General features: G+C 30.2%; 2 protein-coding genes across 3 annotated transcripts in view; one reads left to right on the top strand and one right to left on the bottom strand.

Annotated features, from left to right (window-relative positions):
- LOC123299026 (nose resistant to fluoxetine protein 6-like) overlaps positions 1-10,671 on the top strand; it is a 36,860-nt gene extending 26,189 nt beyond the window's left edge. The window contains exons 9-11 of one of the 2 annotated variants that reach the window (XR_006535297.1): positions 248-395; positions 1,406-1,743; positions 2,171-2,228. Coding sequence is in view for 1 of the 2 variants with exons in the window: in XM_044881165.1 (XP_044737100.1) it covers positions 2,171-2,279; positions 10,603-10,658 (165 nt within the window). In the remaining variant the exon portion in view is untranslated. Of the gene's footprint in view, positions 1-247; positions 396-1,405; positions 1,744-2,170; positions 2,280-10,602 lie in introns of those variants that run through there. The other variant, XM_044881165.1, reaches the window with a different exon arrangement.
- On the bottom strand, positions 6,265-10,830 carry LOC123299043 (phospholipase A1-like). The gene is made up of 7 exons (XM_044881187.1): positions 10,759-10,830; positions 10,194-10,302; positions 8,753-8,904; positions 8,168-8,416; positions 7,814-8,008; positions 7,505-7,679; positions 6,265-6,750 (listed from the first exon to the last, which is right to left on the bottom strand). The coding sequence occupies exons 1-7, from the start codon at positions 10,796-10,798 to the stop codon at positions 6,573-6,575; spliced, it is 1,098 nt and encodes a 365-aa protein (XP_044737122.1). The 5' UTR covers positions 10,799-10,830; the 3' UTR covers positions 6,265-6,572.
- Positions 10,831-11,503: the final 673 nt, after the last annotated feature.

Genomic DNA, 11,503 nt, shown 5'->3' on the forward strand with positions numbered 1-11,503 from the left:
GCTGTCCATAGTCAAAAGATACAAAATTGGATATAAAGATTGCTTTACATGCTATGAAAAAAAATAAGTCTGATTTTGGTTCAACATTTTTTTAGTGGAACAGTTAAAATATTTTAGCGATGCCGAAAATGTATTAGTTTGTTCAACTTCCCATACTTTAATATCTCGATTCTGAGAATTATCACAAACATTCTTAATAACTTCATGATATGGTAGATTCCGAAATAGCTTTGAGAATATGTTACAGAAAAGTTCCATTCTACGGAGGTGTAGATCCAGTGTACGATCATATCTATTACACACAACCATATACACGTGCAGCTCCTTGGATCTTGGGATTACTTTTGGGTCATATCTTATTTAACAACAAAAATAAGAAAATTGTTATTAATAAAGTAAGTAGGAAATTTAATCTACTTCATCCCGCCATTAGAGATTTTAAAATAGCTTCAACCTTGCAAACGATAAAGGCTATAAAATTGAGGTGGAATTTGAGTATCACTGTCTGATTGAGTAGAACAGTTTGAAAAAACAGAATAATAATCTATATATATATAAAAAGAGAGTGTTTGTTTGTATGTCCCCGATTTTCCCTAAAACTAACCATTGACCTTCGGTAGGGGATTATGTCATTGGGTAGCCCTTAGGCTCCCATTGTGAATAAGGGAGTTTGGTGGGGGTGGAATTAAAAATGATCTAGGAATTCATAGAAAATAGATTAAAAAAATAGTTCTAATAATTTTCAATAGATGACGCCACTGTCAATAGTACAATTTTCACTAGATGGCGCTATTGGAGCAAATGTCTTTCGATTTTTTAGTTCTTATAATTTTCAATAGATGGCGCCACTGTCAATAGTACAATTTTCACTAGATGGCGCTACTGGCGCAAATGTCTTTCGATTTTTCTCGAAAATTCTGGAATGTTCTATGGATTTCTATCGAATTTTCTAGAACTTTCTCGAATATTCTCGAATGTTGTATGGATTTTTATTGAATTTTATCAAACTTTCTCGAACAATCTGGAATGTTCCATGGGTTTCTGTCGAATTTTCTAGAATTTTCTCGAACATTCTGGAATGTTCTATGGATTTCTATCGAATTTTCTAGAATTTTCTCGAACAATCTGGAATGTTCTATGGATTTCTATCGAATTTTCTAGAACTTTCTCGAATATTCTGGAATGTTCCATGGGTTTCTATCGATCTTTCCCTTACTTTTCCGTACACACAGAGAGTGTAGACATAATATTGGGATCGGCCAAAAAAATCTTACTGTTCCGTACACACAGAGAGAATTAAAAAAAAAGTCTTTCATTTAACAATTTTGATATTTAAATGTGCAAAAACAACCCAGCGAAGCGGGTTTAACAGCTAGTTTATTAATAAAAATTTTTACGTTTTTAGATGTTAGTCTATCCACTTTTCTGTGGATTATCTCGATTGGCATAATGTTGTACACGATATTTGGATTTTATCATGAAACTCAACCTGATTATGAATACGATCGTGTATTTAATTCATTATTTATTGGATTACATCGTGTTGCATGGGCTGCTGGACTCTCTTGGATTATATTTGCTTGTATACATGGTTATGGTGGCCCAGTGAATTGGTTTTTGTCGTTACCAATATTCCAAGTTTTGGCTAGATTAACATATTCAATATATTTGACACATTTTTGGATACAAAACGTTCATAAAAGTTCGGAACAAATGCCGTATATTTTTTCGAATATGCATCTTGTAAGAATATTAAAATAAGCAAATAACAGGACACTTGTTACTTTGATAGATGAAAAGAGAAAGAATGTCAAATTTCAAAAGCTATTAACATTTTATTTTTCTGGACATGGCCAAATATCGAAGATGAGCGTTTGTGAGTATTGAAATTTACGATTTGCCTGGCTAAAAATTTCTTGCCGATGTTAAATACGCGTTATTTGACTCTTTATAAATCTTTAGACAATGTCATACAAAAATTCCCTTTAAGAAGATAACAGAACTAATATGGTTCTTTTGCGCTGTCTTCAATATTTGTCAAAATGAGAACCGTTTGTGCTGGATATAGAAATCCAAAACTCTGACAAATCATCGAAGTAATAATGTGTCGTGTCGTTTGATTTGTATTTAATTTTGTAAAAAAATAATTTTTATTTAATTTTTATTTCAGTGGTATTTGGTTTGTGGCAATTTACTAACCACGTTAATCGTTTCGGTGTTTTGGACGCTAACATTTGAAACACCGTTTTCGGTTTTAGACACTTTGCTAATAAAATCAAGTAAGAAACGTAATTTTTCTGAAACTTAAAAAGGAATTGAATTTGGTTATAATTGTGTGTTGAGAATGAGATATGTATTAAAAAATAAATATTTAAGATACTTTTTTCTAATAAAAATTTAATCATCTGTTACAACAATTGGTAAAACAATCAAGGGCTCTGATTTTTGTGGATTGTCAGCATAAATTGTCCAAGTTCGTTTAATACAATCAAAAATACCTATAAAGAAAAATTCTATTAAAGTAGTCCGGCCGTCACGTGACTAGCCATCTATATAGTCAACTAGGCAATTTTTATGACGTAAATGTAATAAAAAGCTCTAAAAATATCGTAAACTAGGTAATTTGTATAACGTAATTGTAATAAAATGCTCCAAAAATATAGTATAAGCGTCAAAAAGTAAAAAGTTGGAAGTGCGGTAAAATTTTGTTCGCATAAACATAACCTGTGATAAATGTTCTTCATGAAAATTTTTTGAAGCTCAATTACCGATTAATTTTTGAACAATTATTGGGAGTTCTTGTGAGTACTGTGTTAAAAATCACTATTTGAAAATGAAATAATTCAAAATTTGGTGCCCCGCAAGAGGCACCAAAACTGTGTTTATTGCTATCAATTTGTTCCCGTAATCAATAGGCGATGATTATAATGAAAATGGCTTACCAACAGCAATAGTTTTAACAAGTTTATTTGGTCCACAATCTCTAAATACTGGATAAATGAAATTTGATTGATCTCCTAACATTTGAGTAACATCTTGTTTCTTTGTTGGTTTCGGATATTTATTGAACGCTTCCATTCGAGCGATACTACTTTTAAGTCTCGATCCTCCATCTTCCATTGTTGTTAAACGTAAATACCTACAAACATTAATATTTATAAGTTCCGCTTAGTCTTGAAAAGAGATATCCTCTCTTTAGAGAAACTTACTTATTACAGTGAAAGTAATTTTCACCAGGACCTGTTGTTAATATATTCAGCTGTGATTTATTAGTTTCAGGTAAAGCTGGTGCTATTTCAACATTATGAAATAGACGATCACCTTTTTGTTTTAAAAATGTCATATTCACGGAACAACCCCCAGTCATACCAGCTCCACATCCATTATCGAGTAATATTTGCTGAGCTTGATCAAAATTTTCAGCTACTAATAATGCTCGTAGTATGAAATAAAGAGCTATAGTGCACAAAAAAAAACATAAATACTCTTACATGTTATACTGCTTTTTAACAGGGTTGTCCAATAACATGTTACCAAGAAAATGGGAGAAATTGCTTGGTAAAGAAGTAAATACAATTAAATACATACAATGTAAATACAACAAAACGCCAACGATCTCAGGTGCCAAGCGTACATCATCCCTACCAAATTTCAATTAGAAAAGATATTTCCAAAATTCAGCCGTCTTGAAGTAAATTTTTTCGTGGCGTCCTACTTAACCCATAATAATATTTTTTTTTGGTAACTTACGCGTTTTAACAGTTTTTGTAGGATGTGGACATAAAGTATTCATGCTAAATACAAGACCATGATGATTATAACTCATTGTAAAACCAGGCAAATGTCCTGCATAGCATAGCGATGTAAATTTTTCCTCTTTGATTTTCCAACGTCCTTCAGGTTTATCGGAAATTATATGAGCTGAGACTAGATAAAAATGATTTAATAATTCAGCGTATGTATCTTCATTATGCCCTAAAATTTCCTATAAAAATATCAATTTGACATTAATGAAAAAATAGTGAACGATATAAATTACTTCTCCAGGTTGATTAATCCATATTGTCGAACAGCCAATTGGTTGATCATTTCCTGGACGATTTTGTACCATCGGAGTCATATCGTCCATATGTAGTAAAAATAACTGCAAAAATATAGAATATTATTAATAATTTGCCTTGATTTTTAAAAATATGTATATTATGTTTCTTTTATTGCACATATAGGCAATTTATTGTAAATAACGTAGTGTAAGTAGCCTATATTAATTGAAGTTGTCTTTTTTACTCCATTCAGTTTCGTACACTGAGTATTTTATAACGATTTTCAATGATTTTTTTCTTAAGCATTTGCATTGATATTTAAGTTGAACCTTTAACCACATATTCTTTGAGTAAAAGTCTACCTATACAAAAATTTTGAGCTTTTAAATCATGCTCATACATCCTTCAAGTAACGAAAAGCATTTTGCAATATACCTAAGTATATAAGAAAGTTTCTTGAATTATGAAGTGACAAAAATGCAAATAAATGATTCCTATTTTTTTGAAATTATTTTACCTTATAAAACGGAACTTGAGCTCCATTCGCAATTCCTTCTATTTCTCGTACATATTGCGGAAAATTCTTCTTGACACATTCTAAAGTTTCATCGAAAATTTGACGGCCTTCTTTTGTCTCGTAAATTGGTAAACATTCTTCATTTAATGTTCGTGATAATTCCAAAAATTCTTTAATCATGGAACGAAAAGTTCTTCCCTATACAAATAATTTTCAAATTGATTTTTAAAAGAAAAACAAGTAAAGTTCTTCTCTTAACATTCTTCAAAAAATGACATTAAAAACAAAATATGTTTTAAAAAACAAAGGCTAAAAATATTTTTGGTTTGTTTAATAACTTACAATATCAAATCCAACTTCGTAATGAGTTCCTCGGGTATGTATTATTGGAATACATTGACGGCGTCCAATATCTTCCATTTTTTTTATTCAACTCGAGACAAAAATAAAATTAACTTCACTTAGTAGTCTGCTTAATTAATTAACACTTCTCTAATAATTCTTAATATTGTTCTAAAAATGGTTCTAATTAAAATTAATTAAAGTATAACAGAGACATTACATTAGCTTGATAAATGTTATCAAATTGTGTGTGCAATCGACATGAAGTTTTATTTACACAATTTTCAAGATTAATAAATAATTTTTATCTAATATTTTCAAAAATGAATTGATTTTTAACAAAATCGATTCTGATCAAAATTATTTACATATTTTCTTAAAAATATTTGATAGTTTATCTAATATTGTGCAATATCTAATATTTCGCAATATAATTGATCTTCTATGAATAGGGGAAAGTGTTGTAGTATCTAGAATTTTAAAGCCATGCATTAAAATATCGCAATGAAAATTGTCTGTGTGTAGAATAATGTTATTCCTCAACACTATGTATATACTTTTCTTTAATTTATCATCATGTACCATGAATCATAACCTAAGCACCTAAATTTTAACTGAGGATAGCGCTTTTTTTAAAGTCTAATAATCGTTAAATCTAGTTCACTTTAGGCAACTGTATCGGAAAATTCTACGCACTTCTCATTCAGGAATCCACGACTTTGAGCGCCGAACAACTTCATCTACTGGTGTTTTTTTGTGATTCGGAGTCACTGAAGCTTCTTTTTTTCCCACTTTATAAATAAAACCAACTTAATAAACTTTACCTCCTCACGTTTAAAACTGGTATAAGGTATAACCTGTCAGGTAAAAAATATACGTTCAGTAAGGTTTATTAACCATATTGCAATGGGTAATTTGTAAATAGACAGTAGAATCAAATTTTTTAAGTTATTTTCTAAAAAATATCTTCATTTTAGTTTATACCAAAACTAAACCGCATCTACAATCAGTCTTCAGCCTACCAAAATGAATATAAAATACCCTCATGTTAATACAAATACTGACCAGTAAATAACAATGTATGCCGAAAAACCATATTTTACTTTTATTTAAGGCTGTTCAAAAAGTGTTTAAATATGGTACATTTAATTCATTTCACTTTTCCTAAAACTTCCTTTGGATCATTAGTTAAAATTATAATCATTAGATTTACCACTGTATTCGGGAAATTCGTGTTTGGAAAATATAGTGATAATAATAAGGTTAAAAGTACGAAAAATCGTGAAAAAATAACAATTTACATATTTTATAGAACTTTTTATTTTTTACTATTCAAATTTTATGAAAAAGTTTCAAGCTTTTTATATTTTTGAAACTATGAATTCTCCAAATATGCACTCCTACTCCGTGTCAAAACTAATATCTAATGAAAGGGTTGTCGCATTTGGCACCCTAGACCATTAAATTTCTCGTGACGTCATCCACGAAAAGAAATGCAAATGAAAAATATATTTTACAAAATAAAAAAAAAGTTGTTATCATAAAAAGATGTTCATTTACTTGAAATCATTTTTAAATAAAAACTCCATGATCCAATATCTAAAATTAACATAATCCTTACCGTTTTGCTTTTATTCCAAATAAAAAATGTATAAATCGAATTTGATCACTCAAAGCGGTAGATTAAGAAAAATTATAAACAGTGGAAGAAGCATTAATAAAAAAACGTGATATCTACCGCCATAATATGAGATCTGGCTACCGCTATTATAACTTAAGATCGGCTCTGATAAGTTACGTATTACGGCACTTAAATCTGACGTGACGACTCGATAAATTCCAGTTGAACTGAAAAACAAAATAATTATTAATAATTCGAATAAACCCTTTGAATACTTTGAGTTTTCATGCAAAAGAATCTAACATTTTTTGTAACATAAATTAAATAAAGAAGTTGTCCTACATGATGATCCGCCTAAGAAAAAAATATAATTAATAGCCAAACTATCATCGAAATATTTGGGTTTCTTTATTATTCAAGTGTTACTCCCAAGCCAATTTCTTTTGATTTGTTCAAACTTTTATAGCAATTCATTATTTCTCAAAAGGGATCATTTTATCGACCTTGTAAAGATATTCAAGAACCGCCACATGAAAGCGGGATCATTTTACCTATTATAATTTTACTCACAAAATAGGGATCATTTTAACGTATATAAAGGAGATCATTTTTACCTGTAACGACATATTCGAATATTGTCATAAAAACTGACCTTAAAATTTATTATCCGCCTATAAAAATGTGTAATAATATTATTTAAAGTCAATATAGGAGCTAAGAGTAGCCGGTGAAAACTACACAACCAAATAGCTTGGGTATACATCGCCATTGACTTTGTTCAACGATTAATTTGACCGTCCCATCGAAGCCATCTATCTATAAATATACTAGATGGCTTTAATGGTTCACTTAAAACAACGAGGGGTCATTTTACCCTAAAGGATCATTATGTAACACTTTCCCCGATACCTCGATGGAATAGGGTAGTGAAAAATAAAGTCATCGAAAGAAGAATTTAAAAAAATGATTAGGTTTTCTCACCTTTGTGGAACAGGATAACCAGCTCTGATAATTGTTTCGTTATTACAATTTTTTAAAGGTAAATTACCCTCGAATTCACATTTTTCACCATAAAATTCGATGCCGGGATATAAACTTAGATAGTAATATTCGAATGCTCTATTATGGCTGCATGAGTGATCGTTTCCAGGAGAAGCTAAAACAGAGAAATTACTCCAGGAGAAGCTAAAAAAATACAATAACTACAAAAAAGATACTACTATTGGATGCTCTCACGTATAAAACAAAGAAGTTAGTTATTTTAAATAAGGAACAACGGTATTAGCTTACTTTCAATTTGATCCAACTCTTCACATCCCGGTTGATTTTTACCGTCATTCCAATAAAAATCGATATGCCCAACTGGATCAATAAAGCTGTGAGAATCTGCCGATGTATGATATACTTCAACCCATTTTCCATCTGTTGGATCTAATCGTTGGGATAAATCGGACGTTTCAAAACTAGACAATGCTGGATCCAGTGCTAAAAATTTAACAAAATATTTTAATGGTACTTCAATGATTGGATAAATGAAATATTTTGAACCTTCTCTATTAAAGATTAGGAATTTTCTCTATTAAAGATTACGCTAGATAGCGTTAGCAGTGATCGACTAATTAGCAAAATATAAATTTTCCTTACACGTTATATGGCTGACTTTCTCCCCATCTTTCAATGAGATAAATGCAACAGCTTGTCCTCCTAAACTATGTCCTATAACGTGAATATCTTCCAATTTAATGCCAATGGAATGCGTCATCTTATCAATTAAATTTGCCGTACAATTTCCTACTACACGGCAATTTTTTGCACTTGTCAAAGCACAGCCAGGTACTGATATCTTTGACCAATCCACTGATATAACACAGAAATTTCCAAATTGGAAAAATGCTAGAAATAAAATTAATCGATATCAAATAATTATATACACAATTTCAAAAATGTTTTTTCTTTATCCACGACCAAAAGTACGTACTTGCTGCTTCTGTTGAGAGGCAGACAAAACTCTCCTTTACTTTTGGGATTCTTTCAAAAATATTTTATAGCCAATCCCGAAAATTTTGATTCACGTTTACTTTGAAATATTGTGGTTTGAGATTTTTCCCAAAAATTCTTATTTTTCGATGTAAGCTTGAATCAGAAATATGGGAGTTGGCTGGAAATATATTGGACAGGTTATTCGCAACCCCAACCCAGTTTTGGTGCCAAATATCGGTTAATAAGTACCTTTGCGCATTGGAATATTTAAGGTGTCATTTCGATTTCCAGTATAACCATGAACTATAATTTTTATTTGCTTGTCCTTACATGGTAATAATTGTTGGCTCAAATCTGTATTGTTTTGAAGATTCAATTCTGTTCCAATTTGTTGATCATTTCTTGAAATAAAGAACATACAAAATTTGAAATAAAGAACGAAAATAAAATATAAAACATAAAAAGTTTTTTAACTTCCCGCTAAGAAAATAGGGAAGTTATTGTTTTCACCACGTTTTGCCAAAATCGAGTTTTCATCAGATCTCGACGTTTTAAGGTGTCAGGAAGCTTCCCTGACTACTTCCGCGAGGGTGTCTGTATGGCTGTATGTATGTATGAGTGTGTGTGTGTGTGTGTGGATGTATGTAAACCTCTCATAACTTTTGAGCTGCTTGTCCGATTTGATCGCGGTTGGTGCCATGCCATTCGAAAGAGCTTGACCAAACTTAGATTTTGAGGCCTATTCGAACCGATAGATTTCAAGAAATCTCAAAAAACTGCAAAAAAAAATTTTTTTTTTAAGTGGTTTTTTTTTAATAACTTTTAAACGGCTGTATCGATCAATTCCAAAAACTAATCAGCTCTCAACATCAAAAAACCACGTCGATCACCACCAGTCCGGTCAAAATCGGTTGATTCGTTCGTGAGTTATCGTTGTCGAAAGAAAACCCAAAAAAGCGTTTTTTCGGATTAACCTCAAAATTTTTTGTTCTATCAATTGAAACTTAAAGATTCTTCATGAAGCTTCAAAAACTACGTCGAATGTCACCAATCGCGTGAAAATCGGTTTATTCATTCTAAAGTTATCGCGATTTGAAAATTTAAAAAATAGTGTTTTATCAAACGTCTATGAAATTTTTGAGCTAGAAGCTCAAAAGCATCGAACATCTTCATTTTTGAGCTCAGAGAACTACCTATGTAATATAATTTAATAAAACAGTAATCTATCACATTTCTACACAAGTTTTATTATCTTATTCCCTCTATTTCCAATACTCCGTTCAAAAATTTTAGTATGATTGTAAAAATTTAATCAGATTTTAGTCTAAGATCACATCTAATTACAATAAAATGCGAGTGGATATAACATCAGAATAGATAAAATTTTTTACACGTTATGAGTCAATACTTAGCGGGAAGTTACAGGGATGACCTGCAGGGTCAACCGTTTTTCAAATTTTTTTTTAATGTTTTTATTGTTTTTATGTTTTTATTGCAAGGTCAGTATTTCCAACTATTGGAAAATGGTGTGGAAATGCTCAAATTATGATTAACTTGAACGCCAAATTGGATTAATCTAGCTCCATACAATCCAATAATGAAAATGGTAGTTTTGAAATCAAATGACTTTAAAATGTGAAATTCCTTAGCAAAGCTCACGAAAAGGGAACAAAAATAATAAATCGCTTACCTTGTATAAAGCCAATATTGAATATTTTCATTTGGGCAAACATTTGGAGCTTGAAAACAATTTGTTTTCGCGTCAATTGGAGCAACTCGACTTTCAACATTCCTAAAAACTAAAATTTTACATTAAACAAGCGAAGATACCAAATTAATAGAATCAAAAAATTGTTGATTCTGGAATCGAAAAAACTATAGTGTCCGGTCGAAACCACATTTTCAAGCGACATAGAAGTATTGAGTTTTTCTCTGGTATCGGATAAAATCGAAAAATATATTAATTTTTTTAATTTACATTAAATCCTAGCCCAGATTTAGGAGCCTCACTTTTATTTAACTACAACATTCGGTCTAAATCACCAGAATACAGAAGTTTTATCACAAAACTTTTCACAAAAACATATTTGTGTTATTAGATGCCGTACTAGCCGATTTGAAATTTCGAAAAAAACCAAAATTGCAACCAAAGTAAGTCGAAACCGAATCTTCGGACACTAAAAAATTGTTTGATTCAGGATATCAAAGGATTCCGGGTATTTATTTTAAAACAAAGAATTAAAATTTTTGCATACTTAAAAATAATGAGAAAAATAATATAAAGATAAATTGCATTGCACAGGTTATGCGGTTCAAAAACTGAAAACAAATAATTTGTAAATTAAATAAAATTAAATATGGTGGATTTAAATTTATTTTATTATTCTACTTGATAAGAAAAATTTTTTAACAAAAAATAGAATCAATTTAAAAAAATTGAGTTTTAAAGAATGTAAGTATGAGCATGACCACAATGTTTTATTTAAAGCATGGGTATTCGTTGTGTGCGTAGTCATGGTGGGGATAATAAAATCGATGCCAGCGCTTTAAGTGAAAAATTTTGGAGATAAAGTGGGCTGTTATGACTAATTTGCAATTATTTACATGTTAATGATATAGAAACTGTCAAATTAAAATGATTGAAAAACACTAATTAATTAAACTTAATGCATTAAAAATTGTGAAAATAAGAAATCAAATTGTACAAATATTATTTTTCAAATGTTAATTATCGTAATTATTTATTTAAATTTGTGAAACAAGAATATTAAATTTTAAATGTAAGTTTTCAATGCAATCCACACAATTATATATGCATCCATTAATTCTATAATTAAAGTAGTGTATCGTTGTCATGGAAACGAAATTCACGCTCGGAGCGAATAGGAATATTTTAAAAATTTAAAGACTCAAAATTTTTTGATTCGCACCGTGCGTGAGTTTTATTGGAGCCTTTTCCATGGTAACGATACACTACTTTAATTATAGAATTGTATGGAT

The sequence above is a fragment of the Chrysoperla carnea genome, chromosome 1, assembly GCF_905475395.1.
Source record: "Chrysoperla carnea chromosome 1, inChrCarn1.1, whole genome shotgun sequence".
NCBI classification, from domain to species: Eukaryota; Metazoa; Arthropoda; class Insecta; order Neuroptera; family Chrysopidae; genus Chrysoperla; species Chrysoperla carnea.

Coding starts and splice junctions, on each gene's coding strand:
- LOC123299043 (XM_044881187.1), bottom strand. CDS start 10,798: ATGCAATTTATCTTTATATTATTTTTCTCATTATTTTTAA. Junction 10,303..10,758: donor ATTTTTCTCATTATTTTTAA/GTATGCAAAAAT, acceptor GTAAAATTTTAG/TTTTTAGGAATGTTGAAAGT. Junction 7,680..7,813: donor AGAGTTGGATCAAATTGAAA/GTAAGCTAATAC, acceptor TCTCTGTTTTAG/CTTCTCCTGGAAACGATCAC.